The sequence below is a fragment of the Schistocerca piceifrons genome, chromosome 1 (assembly GCF_021461385.2).
Source record: "Schistocerca piceifrons isolate TAMUIC-IGC-003096 chromosome 1, iqSchPice1.1, whole genome shotgun sequence".
NCBI lineage: Eukaryota > Metazoa > Arthropoda > Insecta > Orthoptera > Acrididae > Schistocerca > Schistocerca piceifrons.
The window spans coordinates 839,223,477-839,248,693 of NC_060138.1; the positions used below are offsets into that span (position 1 = coordinate 839,223,477).

Here is a 25,217-nt window from a genome sequence, read left to right on the forward strand (position 1 = left end):
AGATTACAGGATACAAAATGATAGGATTTCTGCCACAACATCACATGGCTCTATCATATACATAAGAAATAGCCTCCTTGATATTAAGGGAGTGGGTTGCCACGAGGTTAATGGTATTGAAGTAACCGCTGTGTAGCTGAGTGACTTAACTGTTGTTGCAGTGTACAAACCACCAAACATCCAGTGGTCCACTCTAGTCTTACTACCTGTGCCTCAGCCATGGATATACTTAGATGATTTCAACAGCCATCACACAAGCTGGGATTATAAAAACAGTGATGATAATGGAGAGAATCTAATAGAATGTGCAGAAGGAGAATAACCCTATCTTAGTTATGTAGCCAAAGAAATGAAAACCTTTAACACTGCTAGGTGGCATTCTGATACCAATCCTGACCTGTGCTGTCTCTCTGCTGGTGGAAACACACTTCCTTTGAGTCATACAAGAAAAGTCCTAAAAAGTTTCCCAAGGAGCCAGATCCACCCTACAACAATCAGTACAGGGTTTGAGATATCTGTCACAAAGTCCATTAACAAGGAGAGCTATCTGGGATCAGTACACTCAGGAGATTGACAACAACTTATGTTGGATAGCCCCCAAAATAGAAAACTCTAAGAAATTTATGGGAGTCATCACTGGAGCAGCCAAAAGCAATATTCCACAAGGACTCAGGAAACACTACATCCCTTGCTGGGATGATGCAACAAAAAACATGTATGCAGAATACCAACAGACGGAAAACCCTGATACTGTCAAAAGAATACTAGAACAGCTAAATGAAACAAGAAAGTGGAAATTGGTGGACTTGACTTCCAGTTTAAATTTCACTCATTCAAGTAGGAAGGCATGGATGTTGTTAAGGAAACTTGTCACTGCAACCAATGTTTGCACTCAGCAACCAAAGCCATTGCTATCAGAACTAGCATCCAAATCAAATCAGGAGCTGAGAAGGTCCCTGTAGATTCAACCATCAAAGAAAAGATAAAGGGTGAACTGAATGAAGCTGCTAGCTACCTTCATGATAACGCCATGTTATCAGACCCCTTTAATGAAAGAGATATAAACTAGGCTATCTAAACACTGAAAATCAGGAAAGCAGCAGGACCGGATGGCATATTCCCTGAATTTATAAAACATATTGGGGTACAGGGAAGAACTTGGCTGAAGAGGTTCTACAAAGGTATACTTGAGACTGGAAAATTAACTCAACAGTTCAAGTTTGCAGATACACTAGCAATCCTCAAGTCCGGAAAGCCAGTTGATGACCCCAGCCAATTGTGCTTCTCAGTGTGTGCTGTGAACTACTGGAACAACTTATCCTTAACAGAATTCAAGGAATAATAACATATAAAGCCATTTTCACAAGCCAGCTCACCTGCTATGAACAGTTTCCATCCTTGACATTCTACATTGAGGCTGGATTCCGGAAGACACTAAAGACTTTGGTGGCCTTTGTTGTTTTGGCAACAACAAATGATACTGTGTGACATGCTAAAAAGTGTGTCCCAAATATGAAACTGATGACACTTGTGAGACATATGTTAACCAACCATTAATTCAAGGTTAGTGCTGGACAAAAACAGAGTAAGTCATTTACCATAAAAAAATGGGCTTCCCCAAGTATCCATTCTAGCACCCTTGCTCTTCAACCTGTACATCAGGGACGTGCCAAACACTACTGACAAAAAATTTTGGTATGCCGATGACTTTGCCATAGCCATGCAAACCAGCACACTTGAGGAAGGAGAAAATATATTGTCTACAGACTTAGAAATTCTCAGCACATATTACAAAGCATGGAGACTGTTAACAAATGCAGCCAAGGCAGAAGTCTACACAGTCCGCTTAAACAACAGAATTGCAAACCCAAAGCTCAATGTGAATTGTGGTCAACAGAGTATCAGACACAATTTTCAGCTTAAATACCTTGGTGTCACACCCAATCAGTCATTAACATATAAAAAACAGCTGGAAAACAGAAACTGAAAGCTAAAGGTTTGAAATAATATAGTAAAAAAACTGGCTGTCACAACCTGGGGTGCAGAAGCTTCCACTCTGCAGCTCTGACACTAGTATACCCAGTTGCTGAATACTCTGCCCAGTATGCTAACACAATGCTCATACAAGGAAACTAAACATCAGCCTGAATGAATCAATGAGAATTATTACAGATACACTAAAATCCACACTGATCCCTTAGCTGCACACCATCAATAACATTCCATTACCTAAATTGCAATGCCAAGAAGCAACCAATTGATAATGGAGGATGCTGCATCACCCTGACTACCCCCAAGACCTTCCAGTTCATACAGTCTTAAATTACCTTCCTCCAGACAGCTCGATATCATGCTATCCACTGTGCCATAATGGAAGAACAAGAAGTCTGACCTTAAAGAAGATTGGTGCAGGAGTGCTACAAAATAAAACATCCAGGTCTTCCAGATCCATCTACCAGTCTACCATAATTTGATCTGAAGAGAAGTGAGTAGAGACAATAGAATAGTCATGCCAGGTGTAATGCTCTGATGAACAAGTGGGGCCTCCATGACTCTCAAGTCTGTGATTGTGGGTCCCAAGAACAAACCATTCAGCATATTGTCAGAGACTGCCCTCTGAGAAAGTACCCAGGATCATTCAGTGATTTTATTAATGCTGCTCCCTGTGCTATCAACTGGCTCCCTTCAACAGATGTTGAACTCTGACTAAATGTTTCTGTTTTAATTAACAGTCCTAAGTTTTTAGTTTAAATGTCCTCCTGTTAGTATTATTCAGTTATTAACTTTAAGAATTTGAACATATCAGCAATGTCTTGGAATAAGCTGCAAATGAAACTGGAAATACTCTACTGTGCAATACTCAGTGGTTTGTAGAAACCAAAAGTGCCTCTCATACAAAGAAAACAGCTTGGAGCCTTTACACATGTGTAATGAGGAAATACATTTTAAGTACAAGTGAACAAGAATTTTCAATCAAGAAAGAAGATTATTCTGTTTTTTATACTGAAAAGATACAAATATACACACACATGTCCACATACATTACTGAAGTCAATAAGCCAAGCTATTGCAGAGATTCTTAACCTAGACAATCCAGTCTGAGTTTTAGAGTGTAAAAAAATAATTGTCAGCAGTATATAGCTAGCAAGAAAATGGGAGGCAGTAACATACATCTGGCGACTGCCTTGTTGCATGCTGACTCCCTGGGTTTAATGTGAAACTTATGTACAGTGATTAATACATGGAGACAATTAGATGCTCTTGATGGAGGTCTGACTATTGCATGAGAAGACTAAGCTTAGCTACCACCTTGGAACTTCATGAGGTATTTGTTTGTACTGGTGCTTGATATCATATTCCCTGTTTCACATCATAAGAACTCATCCATAGCATTACACAATCAAGAACTCATTACAAACACTGATACTAGTTGTACACTCATCTTGAAGGGAACATAGGCCACCACATTGGAATTCAGCTGAAATGCTTTTAACTAGCCTTGAGACTTGCTAAATAAAGGTACTTCTGCACACAAATAAACACACATGAGCACAAGACCACATGATGCATGGGAAATCCACCATCTCACAAAAGTCATTATCTTGGGGTTAAAAAAGCAAGCACTCAAGTGTAATAGGTCAACCTAACAACAAATACCTGAAAAAACTGTGGCACACACTTGCACATCTGAGCTGGTCCAGCAGACTGCACCTACCTATTCAGCCCCTACTCCCCCCCCCCCCCCTCCACACCACCAACAACAAAAATCACTCAGTTACATTAATTCATGAACTATGACTCATCTCCTGCAGTGTTGATGCTAACTGGATGGTTGGTGAAACAAATGTAATCAGTTCAGCTTGACCACTGATCAGACTTGAATTCCCACTTTTAACTGGCTTACTAGTCCAATGGTTATGTGCTATGTGATGTTTGTGCTCTCTCATATTTCATTTTGAGGGCTTAAATATTTATTTGTGCCTGTTGCATACAACTTTAGGGACATATATAGTATGAGCTTGCACCAGCAGTTGCAGTATGTTGAGCATATTGAAGTACTAAATAATTAGAATTCATGTGCCCAGAGGGATACACAGTTATGATTTTGATTGCTGCAGTCTCCTTAGTGACTGGATGCATCTGGTAATGCTGCAATTTTTTTTAAATAGTGATAGTTCTTCCTGAAACAAAATTGCACCAAGAAAGATATCAAATTCTTTTACTCTCAGCAGGGTATAGACTGAGTGTTATCTATGTGGCAAGTTAAAATTGTGCATGGAACTGACACAGACCTTGATATCGGTGTTTTTCAAGCAGTGAACTACCAACTGTGATATCTGCTCATGTCACAAATCAACTCACAGATTAACTTTTTACATGCATACTATGAGATTTCTGTCCTAGTATCCACACAGTTTTAGATTGTCACTTACAATCAAGACAACACATGAGTAGAAGAATTTAACATCAATAACAACCCTGAGGCTATGAAGACACAGTGCTCTGTCTCGACATTGGCAAAACATTCAGCTCTAACTTTTCTTCTGATAGATTTTGAGAGTTTTTTTTATGATTGTGCTATGGGCATATCTGGTGACTTTAAATGAGAATCATTGGAGGAGGTCATTGTTATCCTCACATAACACTGTTGAATGAGTTTAGAAAATCAGTATTCTAAATATGCAGTGGGATCAATTGTGTTGCTGTTATTGGGCATTCCACTTAAGAGTCATAAAGATACAATAGAGATTTAAGAATGTACCAAATCAACTGTCAACAATTTAATTTATAAGATTTACAATGCAGTATGTCTCATGTGACTCAGATGCTTTCATAAAGACAAAAATTAATTTTATACCTGGTTAACCCTCTTATGTTTCAAACTTGCAGTTGTCTTTACCCTTCTCTTCTGTCTCTTTCTTCATCTTTCTGCCAACCTGTATGCACACTTCCCTACTCAAAGAAGAGCCTGAAGGAATTCAGAGTTGTGCTATTAGGTCTACAGCAGTTATTTATGAAAGTGCTACAGACGTACCTGGTGATTTTAAATGAGAATCATTAGAGGAGGTCATTGTTATCCTCACACAATACTGTCAAATAAGTTTATAAAATCAGTATTCTAAATACACAGTGGGATCAATTACGTTGCTGTTATTGTGCATTCCACTTAAGAATCATAAAGAATCAATAGAGATTTAAGAATGTACAAAATCATTTTATGGCATTTTACATGTGATATTAACTTAAACAGGAGTGATTAATAATAGCACAGAACGAGCAAGATCTGGTTTGGATGACAAGAGTGTTAATGAAAGATGCAATGAGAGCAAGCTTGAAGATGAATATGGGTAAGACAAAAAGCTTGCAATGACCAGAGAGAAGAATGACAGTCCTTTAGATGTGGATGATAAAATGTTTGAAAGGATAAGAGAGTTCAACTATGTTGTGACAGTACGGTAAGAATGTACAAAATCATTTTATGGCATTTTATATGTGATATTAACTTAAACAGGAGTGATTAATAATAGCACAGAATGAGCAAGATCTGGTTTGGATGACAAGAGTGTTAATGAAAGATGCAATGAGAGCAAGCTTGAAGAAGAATATGGGTAAGACACAATACCTTGCAATGAGCAGAGAGAAGAATGACAGTCCTTTAGTTGTGGATGATAAAATGTTAGAAAGGATAAGAGAGTTCAACTATGTTGCGACAGTACGGTACCCAGTGATAGAAATGAGATAGATCAGGAAATAATGGCAAGAATCCAAGCGGGAAACAGGCCAAGATTTGCACACAGAAAGCTGCTGAAGCCCTGGTTTTTGAGATCCATGAAGATTAGGATCTACATTGCAATAATTCAGCCTGTCGTACTGTATAGAGTAGGGACTTGACTAAGACACAAAAAATAGAAGGAAAACATATGACATTTGCAACTGCTGTTCTGAGGCAGAATTTTGGATCAGAGAAGGATGGGGATGACGGGAGAAAATGGAAAATCTGCGGATTGTAGGGGCTGTACAAATTTCTGGATATTGTGGCTGTGATTACAGAAAGGAGACTTAATTGGTGAGGGCATGTAATGCGTCGCTAAGGCCAGATCACCAGGCACTTGGCGGAAGAAGACATCAGAGGCAACAGACCGAGGGAAAGACAACAGTTGAGATGGACTGGCGGGATCAGAGAGGACAAGAATACGATAGGACTATCTGGAGATGAATACATGGACTGAAGAAGATGGAGGAGGCTGACTGAAGAGGCCAAAGACTGACAGCAGTTTGTACGGCTAACCAAGTAAGTAAGATAAAAGACAGCATTATCAGACATGGTGGCCAATGTTGAACTGTGACATTGGCAAATTAATAAACAAAGAGATGAGTTCGAAATTAAAGGAATCAACTGCATAAGCTAAATCATGTACAAGGGGCAGTCAAATTAAAATAAGGCGGGTGGAAAAAAGTAAGTCAACAGTTATTTATTTCAAAAGTGATTGTGGTAACTGTTAATACACTTTCGCCACTGTGAGACAAGAGGATAACGCCTTCATGAAAAATTTTTGTTGTTGCCTGCGGAACCTTGATTGTACCCAGGCATTGAAATATTCGTCTGAAGCGAAGTGACAGCCACGAACGTCTTTTTTCTTCTCAGGGGGCCAAAAACGCATGGAGAGATTTCGGTACAGTATGGAGGATGTATAATGGTATCTCAGCTTACAATCATGGGAACATGTCGGCCAGAGTACGCTGTGGAAGTTTCGCTGGGAAGCCCTTACACATTCTCCATATAGTTCCGATATCTCCACATTCGATTTTCGCATTTTTGGAGTCTTGAAGAAAGACAACCGTGGCCGTCGATCCCCTTCGAAGGAAGAGGTGCACCCCTGGGTATACTCACGGTGCTGTAGGCAGCCGCAGATATTTTTCCATGAAGGCATTGACCGTCTCGTCTCATACTGGGACCAATGTATTAACAGTTAAGGCGATTATTTTTGCACCCGACTGCAAATTGTTGCTCATGTCGACACCAACGACTCCTGCCGTCTGGGTTCAGAGGTCATCCTCAGTTCGTACAGGCGGTTGGCGGAATTGGTGAAGGCGAAAAGCCTCGCTCGCGGGGTGAAATCAGAGCTAACTATTTGTAGTATCGTTTCCAGAACCGATCGCAGTCCTCTGGTTTGGAGGCGAGTGGAAGGCTTAAACCAGAGCCTCAGACGATTCTGCAGGGATCTGGGGTGCAAATTCCTCGACCTCCGCTATCGGGTGGAGAAATGTAGGGTTCCCCTGAATAGGTCAGGCGTCCACTACACGCCGGAAGCGGCTACAAAGGCAGCGGAGTACGTGTGGAGTGCACATGGGGGTTTTTTAGGTTAGAGAATTCCCTCCCTAAGCCCGACAAGACGCCTCCTGAGACGCGGCAAGGTAGGAGTAGGCAAAATGCAACAGGGAATAACAATATTAATGTGCTAATAGTAAACTGCAGGAGCGTCTATAGAAAGGTCCCAGAACTGCTCTCATTAATAAACGATCACAACGCCCATATAGTATTAGGGACAGAAAGTTGGCTGAAACCAGAATAAACAGTAATGAAATCCTAAACTCAGATTGGAATGTATACCGCAGAGACAGGCTGGACGGTGAAGGGGGAGGCGTGTTTATAGCGATAAGAAGTGCAGTAGTATCGAAGGAAATTGACGGAGATCCGAAATGTGAAATGATTTCGGTGAAGGTCACGGTTAAAGCAGGCTCAGACATGGTAATTGGATGTCTCTGTAGTCCCCTGGCTCAGCAGCTGTTGTGGCTGAGCACCTGAAGGATAATTTGGAAAATATTTCGAGTAGATTTCCCCACCATGTTATAGTTCTGGGTGGAGATTTTAATTTGCCGGATATAGACTGGGAGACTCAGACGTTCATAACGGGTGGCAGGGACAAAGAATCCAGTGAAATTTTTTTAAGTGCTTCATCTGAAAACTACCTTGAGCAGTTAAACAGAGAACCGACTCGTGGCGATAACATATTGGACCTTTTGGTGACAAACAGACCCGAACTATTTGAAACAGTTAACGCAGAACAGGGAATCAGCGATCATAAAGCGGTTACTGCATCGATGATTTCAGCCGTAAACAGAAATATTAAAAAAGGTAGGAAGTTTTTTTCTGTTTAGCAAAAGTGACAAAAAGCAGATTACAGAATACCTGACGGCTCAACACAAAAGTTTTGTCTCAAGTACAGATAGTGTTGAGCATCAGTGGACAAAGTTCAGAACCATCGTACAATAAGCGTTAGATGAGTATGTTCCAAGCAAGATCGTAAGAGATGGAACTGCTGCGGAAGCAAAGGAACTTCACAGCAAACATAAACATTAGCCAAAGCCATGGAAAGAAACAAAAATTACGCGAAGCGAAATGTAGTGTTAGGAGGGCTATGCGAGAGGCGTTCAAAGAATTCGAAAGTAAAGTTCTATGTACTGACTTGGCAGAAAATGCTAAGAAATTTTGGTCTTATGTCAAAGCAGTAGGGGGATCAAAACAAAATGTCCAGACACTCTGTGACCAAAATGGTACTGAAACAGAGGATGACAGACTAAAGGCCGAAATACTAAATGCCTTTTTCCAAAGCTGTTTCACAGAGGAAGACTGCACTGTAGTTCCTTCTCTAGATTGTCGTACAGATGACAAAATGGTAAATATCGAAATAGACGACAGTGGGATAGAGAAACAATTAGAATCGCTCAAAAGAGGAAAGGCCGCTGGACCTGATGGGATACCAGTTCGATTTTACACAGAGTACGCGAAGGAACTTGCCCCCCTTCTTGCAGCGGTGTACCGTAGGTCTCTAGAAGAGCGTAGCGTTCCAAAGGATTGGAAAAGGGCACAGGTCATCCACGTTTTCAAGAAGGGACGTCGAACAGATGTGCAGAACTATAGACCTATATCTCTAACGTCGATCAGTTATAGAATTTTGGAACACGTATTATGTTCGAGTATAATGACTTTTCTGGAGACTAGAAATCTACTCTGTAGGAATCAGCATGGGTTTCGAAAAAGACGATCGTGTGAAACCCAGCTCGCGCTATTCGTCCACGAGACTCAGAGGGCCATAGACACGGGTTCACAGGTAGATGCCGTGTTTCTTGGCTTCCGCAAGGCGTTCGATACGGTTCCCCACAGTCGTTTAATGAACAAAGTAAGAGCATATGGACTATCAGATCAATTGTGTGATTGGATTGAAGAGTTTCTAGATAACAGAACGCAGCATGTTATTCTCAATGGAGAGAAGTCTTCCGAAGTAAGAGTAAATTAGGTGTGCCGCAGGGGAGTGTCATAGGACCGTTGCTATTCACAATATACATAAATGACCTTGTGGATGACATTGGAAGTTCACTGAGGCTTTTTGCAGATGATGCTGTGGTGTATCGAGAGGTTGTAACAACGGAAAATTGTACTGAAATGCAGGAGGATCTGCAGCGAATTGACGCTTAGTGCAGGGAATGGCAATTGAATCTCAATGTAGACAAGTGTAATGTGCTGCGAATACATAGAAAGACAGATACCTTATCATTTAGCTACAAAATAGCAGGTCAGCAACTGGAAGCAGTTAATTCCATACATCATCTGGGAGTAAGCATTAGGAGTGATTTAAAATGGAATGATCATATAAAATTTATCGTCGGTAAAGCAGATGCCAGACTGAGATTCATTGGAAGAATCCTAAGGAAATGCAATCCGAAAACAAAGGAAGTAGGTTACAGTACGCTTGTTCGCCCACTGCTTGAATACTGCTCAGCAGTGTGGGATCCGTACCAGATAGGGTTGATAGAAGAGATAGAGAAGATCCAACGGAGAGCAGCGCGCATCGTTACAGGATCATTTAGTAATCGCGAAAGCGTTACGGAGATGATAGATAAACTCCAGTGGAAGACTCTGCAGGAGAGACGCTCAGTAGCTAGGTACAGGCTTTTCTTAAAGTTTCGAGAACATACCTTCACCGAAGAGTCAAGCAGTATATTGCTCCCTCCTACGTATATCTCGCGAAGAGACCATGAGGATTAAATCAGAGAGATTAGAGCCCACACAGAGGCATACCGACAATCCTTCTTTCCACGAACAATACGAGACTGGAATAGAAGGGAGAACCGATAGAGGTACTCAGGGTACCCTCCGCCACACACCGTCAGGTGGCTTGCGGAGTATGGATGTAGATGTAGATGTAGATGTAGACTTGATTGCCCCTTATTGAAAGTCTAAGAGAGAATGCAATAAATTACAAACAATATGAGCCTACTACGAAGAAAACAAGAGGAAGAGGTGGAGATGAAGACTCCATGTTATAAGAATGCTGGTGGCATGTGGAACATCCATGTTTCTTAATTAGACGTTGACATGTTATAAATCTCAGTAAGATATGCTGCGTAGAAGTACTCCATACTTTTATCTTTAGTATATCTGTACATTAGAAGGTACCATTTCTCTCCAGTATAACTGTTTTCTTACATCTTGACCAGCTAAACTGTAATTCCGGCTCAGCATGTTTCTGTCATATGTTTGGTTTCCATTTTGAGCTGAACGTTTGCTGTTCTCTTCTTGAATGATGTAGAAAAGACGTATAGTAAAGAAATAGAAAAATTCAACTATGCTGATGAGGCTGAAGCCTACGAAGAGCCCGCAAAGTCCACCAAAGTTACCTGCAATAAAAGGTGATGGAATTAGAAATTTCAGTATTGGCGTACACAGAGGCAAACTTAATTTAATACCGACGTGTGTAAGCACTCAGCTTCATACAGAGAATTGACCTTAGTTCATATGCTAAATTTTGTCAGCACACCATCATATTGTGGAATATCATCTGAATGATGAACAACAGATAACCCTTTTTGAGGTGACGTATCTTTTTTTTGTTATTTACACTCCCTAATGGAGTAGCCGTCTTTGTCGCTGGATAGTGACCTTCTCCAGCCATTAGCTGCACTTAATAGAATAACACTATCAGGAATGTAGACTACCGGCATACGGGAGTGGTGTAAGCTTTTGTTCTGGCTGTGCTTAGTAATGTCACACAAAACAGAACAGACCTGACAGCTGTGTTCTTCTTCCTCTAAAAGCTCTATTTAAACAGCCTCCCAAAAAAAAGTACCTTAAATGTCATACAGAAATATCATCATAAGGGACGATCAAACAGTTTCCGTTCGAATGCTGTACAGTCCAGAATCGGTATGCCTATCAGGCAAAATAACTATGAGCGCTGAGGTAATCGTCCTACCAACTCGCCAGATTGAAGATACCCTTTTGTTAAAACACCGTGTCCTGCTGTTATACATCCTCGTCCGATAGGATTCGTCGACCCTTCGAAGCCTTTGTCAAGAGACCGAAAGCGCGATAATCACACAGTGAGAGACCAGGACTATAGGACATGTTCTCAAGTCCCACTTGAGTTGGCGTAACTTCTGCGTTACGGCATTTGCGATTTGGGAACGTGCTTTATTATGAAACAGCAGCAACCCTTCTCGCACCACTCGACAGACGTGCTGCTCCATACACGTTCTTCATTCTCCAATGGATGCCTACCGGTGTTGGTTCAAAATGGTTCAAATGGCTCTGAGCACTATGGGACTCAACTGCTGAGGTCATTAGTCCCCTAGAACTTAGAACTAGTTAAACCTAACTAACCTAAGGACATCACAAACATCCATGCCCGAGGCAGGATTCGAACCTGCAACCGTAGCGGACTTGCGGTTCCAGACTGCAGCGCCTTTAACCGCACGACCACTTCGGCCGGCTACCGGTGTTGGTCCTTCAGCAGCCAAGAGAAGAATAACATGTCGGTCCTGCTTCGACGCGTTTAGTGATAACGTTGGCATAGTTCACGTTTTACATCTACAGCATGCCCATCGGCATTTTGTAGCTACATGATAAGGGATCTATCTTTCTATGTATTCGCAGCACATTACACTTGTCTACATTGAGATTCAATTGCCATTCCCTGCACCATGCGTCAATTCGCTGCAGATCCTCCTGCATTTCAGTACAATTTTTCATTGTTACAACCGTCACGCTAATCCCTTGCCTACATGTCGGTGCTTATACATCCAAATAGAAGTCGTGCTACATTGCATATACGCACCAGCAGCGCCCTCAAACAGAAACTTTTTGATCTCTCTTTATATTATTATTATCATTATTATTTCATTTACGCTGGGTGCTCCACAGCTTGTAATATTTGTCAAAATACATCTTTCCGTACACCATGAATTACCTGTAAAATAGTATATATATAATCTGATACACAAGAAAGCCAACGGCCTTGCCGCAATGGTAACCCCTGTTCCCGTCAGATCACCGAAGTTAAGCGCTGTGGGCTAGGCTTGCACTTGGATGGGTGACCATCCAGTCTGCCGAGCGCTGTTGGCAAGCGGGTGTACTCAGCCCTTGTGAAGCAAACTGAGGAGCTACTTGATTGAGAAGTAAGGGCTCCGGTCTCGTAAACTGACTTACTGACTTACCGCCGGGAGAGCGGTGTGCTGACCACATGCCCCTCCATATCCGCATCCAGTGACGCCTGTGGGCTGAGGATGACACGGCGGCCGGTCGGAATCCATTGGGCCTTGCAAGGCCTGTTCGGGTGGAGTTTAGTTAAGTTTAGATACATAAGAAAAGCAAATAGATTTATTGATATGTATATATGTATTTGGCTATCCTCTGGGTCAGATGCCTCTGATGACGAGTTGTGTGTCAAAATGCCGGTCTGACAATTCAATATGTTTACATGCAGCTCATGGTAGCTGTAAAAGAGGTCTTTGAACGAACATTTTATATCCTTGTGCAGGACATTAGACAACATTTCTTGCGTTATTGAGACAATTAAGAGTTTCAATGAAAGTGTTAGGCAATGACTGACCAAAACAGGCGAAATAAATACAACGAACGGTCGTGCAGCTTTGAGAGACGAAACAGTGCCTGTCAAATGATAACGTTAAAAAAATCTTACCCTCCTCATACGTAAGAAGACGGAGACACAGGCACGAATGCACTCAAGATGCCATGATCTACATAAGAAAAATTGGCGACGTGACCTGTTCATAATATTTACATGCAACTTGTCGTGGCCAGAAATCAAAGAACAACTAAGATCCGTGTCTTAGTTGTCCCCAAGCATCGACACGACATATTAGCACGAGTTCTCCGACAAATGCAAATCAGGTTTATTGAAGTCAAAATACCGCATCTTTGGCACTGTTAGATGCTGCATGTACACAATAGAATGGCAAAAAAAAACAAAAACAAAAACCGATGACTGCCTCACTCACTCTATCTCATATGCCTGTATTACAGAATTCATCCCACGGATATCGACAAACTCACCTAAACTGAGTTTTTCAACCCACAAGAAGATGCGGAACTGTACGACGTAGTAGTGAAAAACATGAGTCACGGACCATGCAGGCCATTAAATCTAATTCACCATGTATGAGTGATGAAAAATGTACAAAAGAATATCCAATACCATAGTTGGACAACACACAAACCGGAGTTGATGGCTATCCCAAAGCGGTGACTTCATAGCAAAAATACGAATACGAGGCAGCGACGAATTGGAAATAGAGAATGAATGGGTAGTACCATATAACACATTACTTTCCAAAATGTTCCGAGCACATATAAACGTAGAATACTGCAAATCAGTGAAATCCATCAAATATGTCAGTAAGTATGCGAACATAACTAAATGGGAAGATACAGCAACATGGCGGATTTTCGGTTTTTCCATACACGAACGCGAACCAACCGTGTAACATCTAGCATTACATTTGGAGAATGCACAGAGAGTTTACTTAACAAAAGACACCGCCAGAAAAATTGTGAGAGAACCACATCAGAACACAAAAGTAACAGCTTTTTACCAACTGTACTGAACGGATCTATTCGCGAAAACATTACTATATGTCGAAGCCGCTACCTATTGTACATGGAACACAGCAAGAAAATCTTTCAAAGACAAAAACAAGGAATCACAGTGGAAGATCATCCAGGAGTCACGAGAACTGATGCACTAAGCCTAGTATACACCGTGCATCCGAAAAACGCCGAATGTTTCTATGGCCGGATGTTGCTACACGAAATATGGAGACCAACAAGTTTCACAGATTTCAAGACTGTTGACGGTTACCTCTGCCAGATGTACAGAGAAGCATTCCAATGCTTACGACTACTGCAATACCACAACCGCTGGGGATTAACACTACAAGAAGCCTCACTCACAGGCTTAGCTGACCACTGAGAAACTTGTTCGCCATAGTTCTAACAACATGTAAACCATCGAATACAAAATAGCTTTGGGACTCCTTCAGAGAGGGTATGAGTGTTGACATACTGCACCAGATCCGTTAAGTTGATCCTGAACTGACCATCGAATTCAACGATGACATCTTTAATGAAACACTCATTCGCCTGGAAGATAAATATTTAGCAATAGACGACCAGATCTTAGTTCAACTTGGGATGTAAGAACCGCGAAAAGATGCTATCAGTGTGCTTAACTTCGAAATTACAAAGGAAAAAGGCTACAAAGTCAACGAACTGCTTCAATACATTGCTCACAACAAACCACTCTCAATGACAAAAAGAGATTTACAGCGTTATCATGGACCAGATCGACAACACCACTGAAGGAATTATTTACTTGGCCGCACCAGACGGTACTGGGAAAAAGTTTCTAACAAATCTAATGCTGGCGGAAATAACGTGCTAAACATCACATCGCACTTGTACTGGCATCATCCGGTATTGCAGCCAAAGTTACAGAAGGAACTGTCATTCCGCTCTACAAATACCGTTGAACATAGCCGAAGAACAATTCCCGGTATGTAAAATCTCAAGAGCGTCTGGACGGGATGAACTTCTAAAGCAAGCTAAAAGTATATTTCGGGACGAATGCACAAAAGCACTCCGTCTTGAGGGTACAATGGCCCAACGGGATGCGGATAGGAGGGGCGTGTGGTCGGCACACCGCTCTCCCAGTCGTTATGATGGTTTCCTTTGACCGGAGCCGCTACTATTCGCTCGAGTAGCTCCTCAGTTGGCATCACGAGGCTGAGTGCACCCCGAAAAATGGCAACAGCGCATGGCGGCCTAGATGGTCACCCATCCACGTGCCAGCCACACCCGACAGTGCTTAACTTCGGTGATCTGATGGGAACCGGTGTATCCACTGCGGCAAGGCCGTCACGAACGCACACACACATAAAAAATCACTCGAAGCCATGGACAGAACATTACAAAACTTGTGAGGAAACTCTGAAGTGATCGCAGGAGCTCTACTCATATTCTCAGGAAATTTTCGACGAACACTTCCAGTTATCCTCAAGTCAACACCAGCAGTAATTACTGCAACATGGCCATCCTGAAAACGAACTCATCGACCAAATTTTTCCAAACATTGTTCACAACTATACCAATCCAGGCTAGCTACTTGAAACGGCAATTTTAGTAAATAAAAATAGTACGTCGACGATATCAACTTTAATATTGAAAAGAAAATTCCCAGTGAAGGGAGAATACACAAATGCTCGACAGGATGGTAAACGTTGAGGAAAGTGTGAACGTCCGTACAGAATTTCTAAAGTCTTTGCAAGTCCCATAAATGCCATTACACTGCCTTAGATTTAAAATTGGATCTCCGAACAAACTTCTCAGAAGTCTCAACTTTCCAAACGTATGTACTAGAACAAGGATGATCATTAAACAGCCATCGAAGAACATAATTGAAGGCGAAATTATAACTGGAAAGTACAAAGGACACACACTATTTATCCCCAGAATACCACTGATCTCTACTGAACTAGCATTCCAATTTAAAAGACTGCAATTTCCAATCAAATTAGCCTACAGTTTCACAATTACCAAAGTGCAAGCGCAAACTCTAAAATATTGCGCCATCAACCTCGAAGATTCCTGCTCGTCTACGGTCAACTATACGTAGGTTGCTCTCGAATAGCAACTTCGAAAAAAATGTACAGATATACCCCAGATAACAAAATGTAAACAAGTATTGTAAATAGTTAGAATATATTTTCAATATAATCTTTTGCCTCCTATGCTTTAAATTCTGTCCTTTTATTCCAACTACAACACAATCTCGTATCAACTCCCTGAGCGAAGCCGCGTAGCCCAGTGAGCCGTGTGTCGGCTCTCAACATATATCGCGCTGTAAAGATTGTTCTGAGTCCTTCCATTCCATCGTTAATTGATTCTTTCATATTTATCGTTATGCTGCGTACGATTCTGTTGCGATTCCCCTCTGGCGGCGTGTCTGGTCGTATCGATCTTCGAGTCGTTGCTTCCTATTAGCCTTGTGTAATGGAATAAGATCTTTGGGGGGATGGCCGGTTTGTTGCCTAGCGGTGACGAGTCGGTCGGTTTTTAAAATCGGGAATTAGAGAATGTCGTACGATGACACCACGGGATGGCGTGCCGGTGGAGAGTTGGCTGTTGTTCCGAGAAGCCTCGTGGTTTATCCTGGCGGTGCGAGACGAGTGGGATTCGTTGACGGGACAAGGCTGTAAGCTCTTGCTGTGAGCACCCGGGGGCCACGGCTGTGGTTCCGAGTCACTACTTGGTGGGAGCGGCAACGGATGTCTTTAAATTTTCGGTCTGGGGGCGGGTATGATGGACTAGTAACTCGCCTAACCGGAGGAGTGGTATTTCGCCGCCGTGGGTGCAGAGAAGACGAGGGCTCCGGTGACAGATCGCGTGGCTACGTGACTGTGCCCAGTTGTACACGGTCGGGTGTGAGGAACCTTTGCATCGGAGTTCACCTGCTGTTTCTCTGATAAACTGCAGGTTAAGTTGGTTAAAGGTTTAGTGTTAATTGAAGAATTTTGGTTTGTGCAATCAGCGTCTTTTCTGCCTTGTGCCCTCCTGCGTTCGGATTTCCTATCCCTGTCGCCGGTGCAATTATAGACAGTGATCTTTTGACTTCTTATTAATACTGCCTGGGAGGAAGTGTATTTTTGGGCAGGGATTATGGTTCCTGATTTGATTCCTCCTCCACCCCTGGCCTCGCGTGAGGATGTGATTGCTGAATGTGAGGCGTTGTGGGTCTGTTAGTCCGCTTCTAGCCTGAGCATCCTTCGGGAGACAATTGTGGCCGCCCTTACACCCGGTAGGTTAATTATTTCTATCCCAGGACATTTTGGTGGCAGGACGTGGTATTAAAGTTGTTAGTTATTGTAAAATGTTAAATGGTTGTGTTTTTCTCTGATTGTTTTTGGCCATTGTTTAAAAAGGTTAAGTTCGCCTTTCATTGATCGGTTTTTAAAATTACGTGGCTTTAAGATTGTTAGTTATTGTAAAAGGTGAATGACTGTATCTTTACTTTGATTGTTTTAATCTACTTGGCATCCTTTGAAAATGCTAGTTCTGCCTCCCTGTTAGCGATCCCATGTAATTTAATATTTTGTTGTGCCAAAGTTTAAAAGAAGTTGGCTCCCTACATGTTCGGTAGCGAAATTGTATGCAAATGGGTGGTTTTTTTGTTTCATTACGCGGAAAGTTTTAATTTTGTTATTAAATACTTTATCAAAGTCTGTTTTAAGTAAAATGGGTTGGCTATTAACGGTAAATTAAAAATTTTAATTTCATTACTAGGAAAATTTTGATTGGTTATCAAATGTTTTATCAAACTCGGTTTTAAGTAAAATGGCTTGGCCGTTAACTGTAAAGTAAATTGTTTTGAAAAGGCACTCATGCCTACTAGTTTTTTTTATCTGTTCCTGATCAAGTGATAAAGAAATGACTTTTAATGGTTGAAGTAATCAATAAAGAAATTGTAAATTGCAACTCGACAGTGACCAACTAATTTTGGCCCCGTTTCCCAACTGGGGGTTTTCCTTGATTAATCGTAACACCCGTCTCACCCAGCTAGAGTTTAGATAAAGGTAATTGCAACAAAAAGAAATGCACTAGATTCTGCATTGTGAAGGTGTAAATTGTATGCAGTTTGATACTGTAACTGAAAAAGAAAACATATTTGGCGCAAGGGCGACTCGAACATCGGCGGGTCTGTATATTGCCTCATCTCACTGACATGTGCACTCCAGAGTTTATGGTACCCGTTCTTGGCCACGTTGCACGCAGTTACAGCGTTACCAGAGCCTTGTTTTCTAAATCGCACTTCTATTAAACCTACTGGCGGGACTACGTTTTGCTAGATACACTTTTGTCTTGAATTGGAATGAGGAATCGCACCTTCAAGTATGGCATTTTTTCTTCACCCGGTCTATATGCGCCAGACGCCGTTGCGATGTTTCATTGCGAATGCACAACAGTATACGAACACTTGTGCGAATACGTTTAGGCTGCTAGCAAATGGATTAATGGACAGGGGGCGCTGGTCTGCAGCTTGCGACGTGTAGAGATTTGGGTCAGACGGGGAACGCGCAGTCGAGGCGACTGCTCACGTAAACTCCATAATCAAGATTCGACTCCTTATCTAGCACCAATTTCCGTCTGTCGTCCATCAGCTTGCTAATTGCCCCATTGCAGCTAAATGTCTGAGATTTCTTTCGTCAGTAAGGTAAGTACATGGGGCTGGTATCTTAATACAAAAGGGCCTACTTTGATTTCTGTTGAAAGTAATCGTACGATGGCAATGGGAACAAAATTCTGCGCACTGTTTAAATAAGAAGAATTAATTCCGGCAACAAAATATCAAAGAACTTTAGGACTGCAACATTTTCTCAGAAAACTTGGCGTTATGTTTGTACTCACTCATGAGATCGTACCAGTAGTACAGTGTGTCATGTTTCAGCCGCACAGAATCGGAACTCCCGAAGAACAGGTGGAAGACGCTGTGGTTTTTCAGCTCGATGCCTTCCCTGTAAAAGACATGAGTATTAATGTCTCAACTGTCGTTGTTTAGAATAAGATTGTAACACATATCCCAGTAATCAGTTGTGATAATGATCATGAGTTATGTCTGATTATTAAAGGGACGACTTCACGCTCCACTAGATCACAAAACATCTGACGTAGTGTCTGTGAGGAAGATTTAAAACACCATACACTCCATTACATAATGAAAGAGCGATTGCGAACTTCACTCACTGCAGTACGCCATGAAAAGTGCAGTTACACGAGGTGCCAGGTTAGGATAGATAAGGTCTGGGCATCTTTAGGCAATGTTCAGAGAGAGGATTAAGTCTTTTGTAGAGCGTCAGGAATTTATTCCGTCTTCAGATTACATTTTGGCGTCCCAGGATGAATTGAAAGGCTGTCAGCCAGTCTTGATTGGAGCGGCGGATGAACACCATAGAAAAGAAAGTTTACAATTTCTGGCCTAGGTCGCCAAAGGAATTCAGGGGGGAAACACGTCTGATCTATCTGGCTGCCTGAGCAAGAGCGGACTTGCAGGCTGGGCCAGAACTGCTTGGTGGATCTCAAATCGTTCTAGCGAAACACTGGTGGGTAAAATTAGAGGATTTCTATCCTAATAAAATTGTGCGACCACGCTGCTGCTGCAGTCGCCACTAGTTGTACATTGCCACGTCAGGACAAAACAGAGACTTTCTAAAAGCGTACAGGTCGACCTCGCCAGTTGACTGACAAGAGACCACCTACAGTTGAAGAGAGTCGTAATGTGTAATAGGCAGACATCTATCCACACCATCACACAGGAATTCCAAACTGCATCAGGATCCACTGCAAGCACTATGAAAGTTAGGCTGAAGATGAGAAAACTTTGATTTCATGGTCGAGAGGCTGCTCATAAGCCACACATCACGCCGGTAAATGCCAAATGACGCCTCGCCTGGTGCAAGGGGCGTAAACATTGGACGATTGAACAGTAGAAAAACGTTGTGTGGAGTAACGAATCACGGTACATAATGTGGCGATCCGATGGCAGGGTGTAGGTATGGCGAATGCCCGGTGAATGTCAGCTGCAAGCGTGTGTAGTGCCAACAGTAAAATTCGGAGGTGGTGGTGTTATGGTGTGGTCGTGTTTTTCACGGAGGGGGCTTGCATCCCTTGCTGTTTTGCGTGGCACTATCCCAGCACAGGCCTACATTGATGTTTTAAGCACCTTCTTGCTTCCCACTGTTAAACAGCAATTCGGGAATGGCGATTGCATCGTTCAACACGATCGAGCACCTGTTCATAATTCACGGCCTTTGGCGGAGTGGTTACACGACAATAACATTCCTATAATGGACTGGCCTGCACAGAGTCCTGACCTGAATCCTATATAACACCTTTGGGATGTTTAGGAACGCCGACTTTGTGCCAAGTCTCACCGACCGACATCGATACCTCTCTTCAGTGCAGCACACCGTGAAGAATGAGCTGCCATTCCCCAAGAAACCTTCCAGCACATGATTGAACGCATGACTGAGAAACTGGAAGCTGTCAAGGCTAAGGGTGGGCTAACACCATATTGAATTCCAGCATTAGCGATGCAGGGCGCTGAACAAAAACGATCTAATTAATGAATCGGTAACTAGAATTGACCCATGGGGGTCAATTCTACTTACCGATTCCAACTATTCGATGGTTCATAATTATGGACATTTTTGCAGTAAATTTGTGAACTATGTTTTTGTAGGATTTCTAGATTTCTTATCGATCTCAGAACTACTATGAAAAGCTAATAAATATTGTAGGTATAACTTGCAAATTTTTATCTTTTTCATAGTAATGAAAAAAGTAATACCACTTTTCATGTGCATGCGCAATATGTTACATTTATTTACGTCCAGGGTCAACTGCCAGAGCCTGCAAATTCTTGTTATCTTCTGGCGTTGCTAATTTGGTATATACAACTGTATCGTCTGCGAATAGCCTTAAAGAGCCTCCGATGCTTACTTCTAGATCATTTTTATATATTGTGAACAACAACAGTCCTATCACATTTCCCTATGGTACTCCGGATATTAACTTTACATCTGGCGATTTTGTTCCGTCAAGAGAAACGTGTTGAGTTCTACCTGCAAGAAAGTCTTTAATCCAATCGCAGGTCTGCTTCGGTAGTCTGTGTAAGCTCGCATTTTTTTTCGTTAAACGGCAATGCGGGACGGTGTCAAATGCTTTCCTGAAATCAAGGAACACAGCATCAACGTGAGCTCCGTTGTCCACTGCACTGTGGAGCTCACACAGGAACAGAGCGAGCTAAGTTTCGCAGTATCTCTGTTTGTGAAATTCATGTTCATTTTCCAAAACCGTCATAATTCTTGAGCATTAAACATGTTCCATAATTCTACAACAGCTAAGCGATTGTAGCTACTTTTCAATTCCGCGATCGGTTATCTCAGTATCTGCCATTTCGGTTTTCGTACGACGATCGAAAGGAGGGACAGTGTTACGATCTTCCACGGTGAAACAACTTCGGAAGACCAAATTCAGTATTTCGGCCTTCTCTTCGTTACCTTCCGTGTCGATGACGGTGTGGTCGCTGAGAGTATGAATAGATGAGTTTGACCCACTTACTGATTTTACATAAGACCAAAATCTCTTAGGGTTCCTACTCCAGTCGGTTGACAACGTCTTAGTTTCAAAATCATTGAACGCTTCTTATTGCTCCCTTTACGCTCATTTCCGCTTCGTTTAGCTTATGTTTGTCAGCTGGGTTTTTACTTCTCTTGAATATGAGATGAAGTGCTCTTTGTTCACGTAGCGCTTTTCTAACACGGCTATTAAACCATGGTGGATCTTTTCCATCCCTTAAAACATTATTCGGAACATACTTGTCTAGGGCATATTGAACGATGACTTGGATTTTTTTTCTGTTTGTTCTCCTTATTATCGTCCTCATCACCGAATATTTGAAGCTTTCTATCTTTATTCGTGTCAGAGGTACACTAAAATGGACACATATACAATACATACGAAGAAAACTATACAGTATTCACCTGGAATTGGGCAACTTTGATAGCATCGGGTGCTGTAGACATTAAGTCCTTTATGCTACAGCTGGTTGGGCATGAGTTACATTTGAAGAGATGCCGGGTTGTCTGTAATTCACCGCATTCGCAGAGTGTTGTGGTGGCAGTTGGCAGTTGGAAGTTCCATTTAAGGAGATTGTCCCTCGATCTTGCGACTTCGGTCCGTGGTCTGTTCAAGGACTTCCAGTTGCCCCACTTCTCCATGTGTCCATGCGGTAGCGATTCTTGAGATGTCATCCAGTTTGACAGGTGTAGGCATCTTTCTTTCCACTTGGTGAGTCGCGTAGCCGCAGCTGATCCTTCTAAGGGCTGTGAAGTCGTTAGGAAACTCTTCCTGGACTTCAGTCTTGGCTTGGCAGGTTGAAGTCGAAAGAGTGGATGTGAGGTCACTGTATCTGATTTATGCCTCTCGATGTCAGTGATGACCTCTCTTCTGATGTCACATGGAGCAATTCCAGCGAGACATTGAACTTTGTCCTTGGGGGTTGGCCTTAGGCAGCCTGTGACAATCCCACAGCTGTCATTTAAGGCTACATAAACCTGCTTTGTATGCACTGAATTGTACCACACTGGGCTAGCATACTCTCCTGCAGAATATCATAAGGCAAGAGCTGTTGATCTTGATGCTTGTGAATGTGTACCCTAGTTCGATCCCGCCAGTTTCCGAAGAAGGCAGTTTCTGGAAGATACTTTCTGCTTCACCTTAAGACAATGTTCCTTGTAGGTCAGTGTAAGGTCGAAAGTTACCCCCAAATACCTGGGGTGTGAACAATATTCTAGCGCAACTTCATTCCAGAATATTTTATACTGACTGCTGAAATTTGTATGTTGTCACCCTTGCTGAGCAAATATATCTTCCTACCAGTCCACTTACTTACGTTTTCCAGAAATATTTTATTTTATTAAGAACATCGCCCAATTTTCACACAATAGAAATTTTTATTTGCTTTATGATTTTACCTGTATCATTTTACCCACGTTGTAGGCTTTGTTTTGCTACTACAAGAAAACTTTACTCCTTATTTCAAGAAGAGACGAAAAATAAATGTAATAAAGGAATTGGAAGCGTTGTGGCATCATGAGCTGTGACGACAACGATAGCAGGTTCGTGTGCACTCCCTTCAATTTTCCTTAAGATTTTGTTTTCTATAAGATTTTGGGTCTTTTTAATTTTTTTAATAGAAGCATTGTCTCAAAAATCGATGTTATTTATTACGAATAATGAATTTTCTACAATTCTGGAATGTTTCCCCAGTGTCTAGAAATCTTAACGTGACTGCCAGTCTATGTCAGCAGGAAAACACTAGTTACATACGAAGTTTTTGGTATTATGAAACATTCTGCGAAATATATAACCGATCTATGATTTTACGGACTTCCTCAGGTTTGTATCTCGCCGGTAAACGTCTCTTTCAATGATGGTGAGAATCTTCGAAAAATATATCCTTTTCGATTCATATGAAATTATGAAAGGAATCTCAATCTCGAAATATATGTGAAGGAATACGTCATTTCAGAGTGTTGGGAGTCAATGCAACACCTAGAATATGGATATTATGCATGAGCAAACTGACATGAGACACTATAGCTTAACCATATTCCATTTAAAACCGAAAATGGGGTGAAAATTAATTTGACTTAACGAATAACTCCTACTAGTATGTATCACAGCTCGTTGTACACTATTATGTAATGTTCGCTATTCAAGTCATCGACGAATCCAGAGTTTATTTTACGTGCGTCATTTTCGTAAAGAAACCGTGTGATCTGAGAGCCAAATAAAGACCGTTGAAGTGCTCTGAGAGCAGAGTCACGTTAACCAGGTCGTCCCGTGCGTGCACAGCGCTCTCTCTGGTGAGGTCGGATGTCCCGTCCGAGTCCACATCCACATTAGCTGCCTCGTCCCGTTTGGGGACGGCTTTAGACTGGCTGCCTCCGCATCAGCTGCGTTCTGACACCTCCAGTGGGGACACACAGACTGCGGCCCACAGCTCCTGTCCTGGCCGCGTGCATCCCCACCCACCTCACCGCCCGTGCCACCACGGGTACCAAAGACCCGAAATCGACAGCGAGAGAGAGTGGGTATATGAGACACATCATTCATCAGAACCTCTCCTCTTCCCGACGTTCGCGATCGGACCGACACCTCTGCCCCTCCACTCGCTCCTGGCTTCCAGTACTTGGACAAGATCCCACACACAGATCTCAACACCCCCATCACCACTCAAGACATGGTAGCCACACTTCACATTAAATGCAACACTGCTCCCGGTCACGACTGTCACCTACCGCCATCTCCGTGAGGCTCCCATTTCCTTCCTTACCATCCTAGCCGGTCTTTACAATGTGGTCCTCTCTACTGGTTTCTACCCCGACCTGTGGAAAACCTCCCGGATCCTGATGTTCCCCAAGCCTCACAAACTGCCTCCTGAAGTTTCCTCCTGCCATCCTCTCAGCCTCACCTCGGTCTTCAGCAAGGTTTTGGAGTTCATCCTCACCAGCCACATCCACCAACACCTCTACCTGCACCTCCTCCCCCTTACCCAATGTGGCTTCCACTCCTCCTCCTCAGCTGATGACCTTCTCCTATATCTCACTCACCTCCTCTCGGACCAACCGAATTCCCGTCGTTCCACCATCTTCGTCTCCCTCAACCTAGAATGTGGCAATGACTGATCGCCTCCTTCCTCTCTCATCGCCCTTCCTATGTTACCCTCCACAATACAGACTCCTATACCTTCTAATCCTCTGCTGGTGTGCCGAAGGCTCCATCCTCTCCCCTCTTCTCTCCCTCCTCTATACGGTGGCCATGCCGTCACCCCAACCCCCATCTACCTTCTCCAGTATGCTGATGACACCACCTTCCTTGCCCTCGCCCCCACCCTCCAACGCTCCCAGCGCCTTCTCCAATGCCACCTTGACCTATTCACCGCTTGGTCCAACCAGTGGCTGCTCAAGGTCAATCCTTCAAAAACCCAGGCAATCGTCGTAGGCAACACCACCCATTCCTTCTGTCTCCTGCATTTTTGCCTTACCATATATGTCTGTCCCATTAACCTCACCACCACCCTCAAGTACTGTGGTGTCATCCTCAACCGCCACCTTTCCTGGAGCCCCCATCTCCGGACAGTCCAAGCCAAGGCACATACCTGACTATGTCTCCTTAAACTCCTATCTGGCCGAACATTGGGTTTGGACCCCTCCACCATCCTCCACACCTATAAATCCCTCATCTGCCTCATCCTTTGCTATGCCCCCTCTGCATGGATATCCGCCCCTCCCACCTAGTA

The 25,217-nt window shown here is 42.7% G+C and overlaps 1 protein-coding gene and 1 pseudogene across 1 annotated transcript in view; both read right to left on the reverse strand.

The window, feature by feature from the left end:
* Nucleotides 1-368: 368 nt before the first annotated feature.
* LOC124775542 (sodium channel protein Nach-like) overlaps nucleotides 369-25,217 on the reverse strand; it is a 117,632-nt gene continuing 92,783 nt past the window's right edge. Inside the window, 3 exon segments of the mRNA XM_047250375.1 lie at nucleotides 369-485; nucleotides 10,490-10,680; nucleotides 18,761-18,867. Of these exon segments, the coding sequence (XP_047106331.1) occupies nucleotides 369-485; nucleotides 10,490-10,680; nucleotides 18,761-18,867 (415 nt within the window).
* Nucleotides 15,102-15,219, reverse strand: LOC124722519 (annotated as a pseudogene).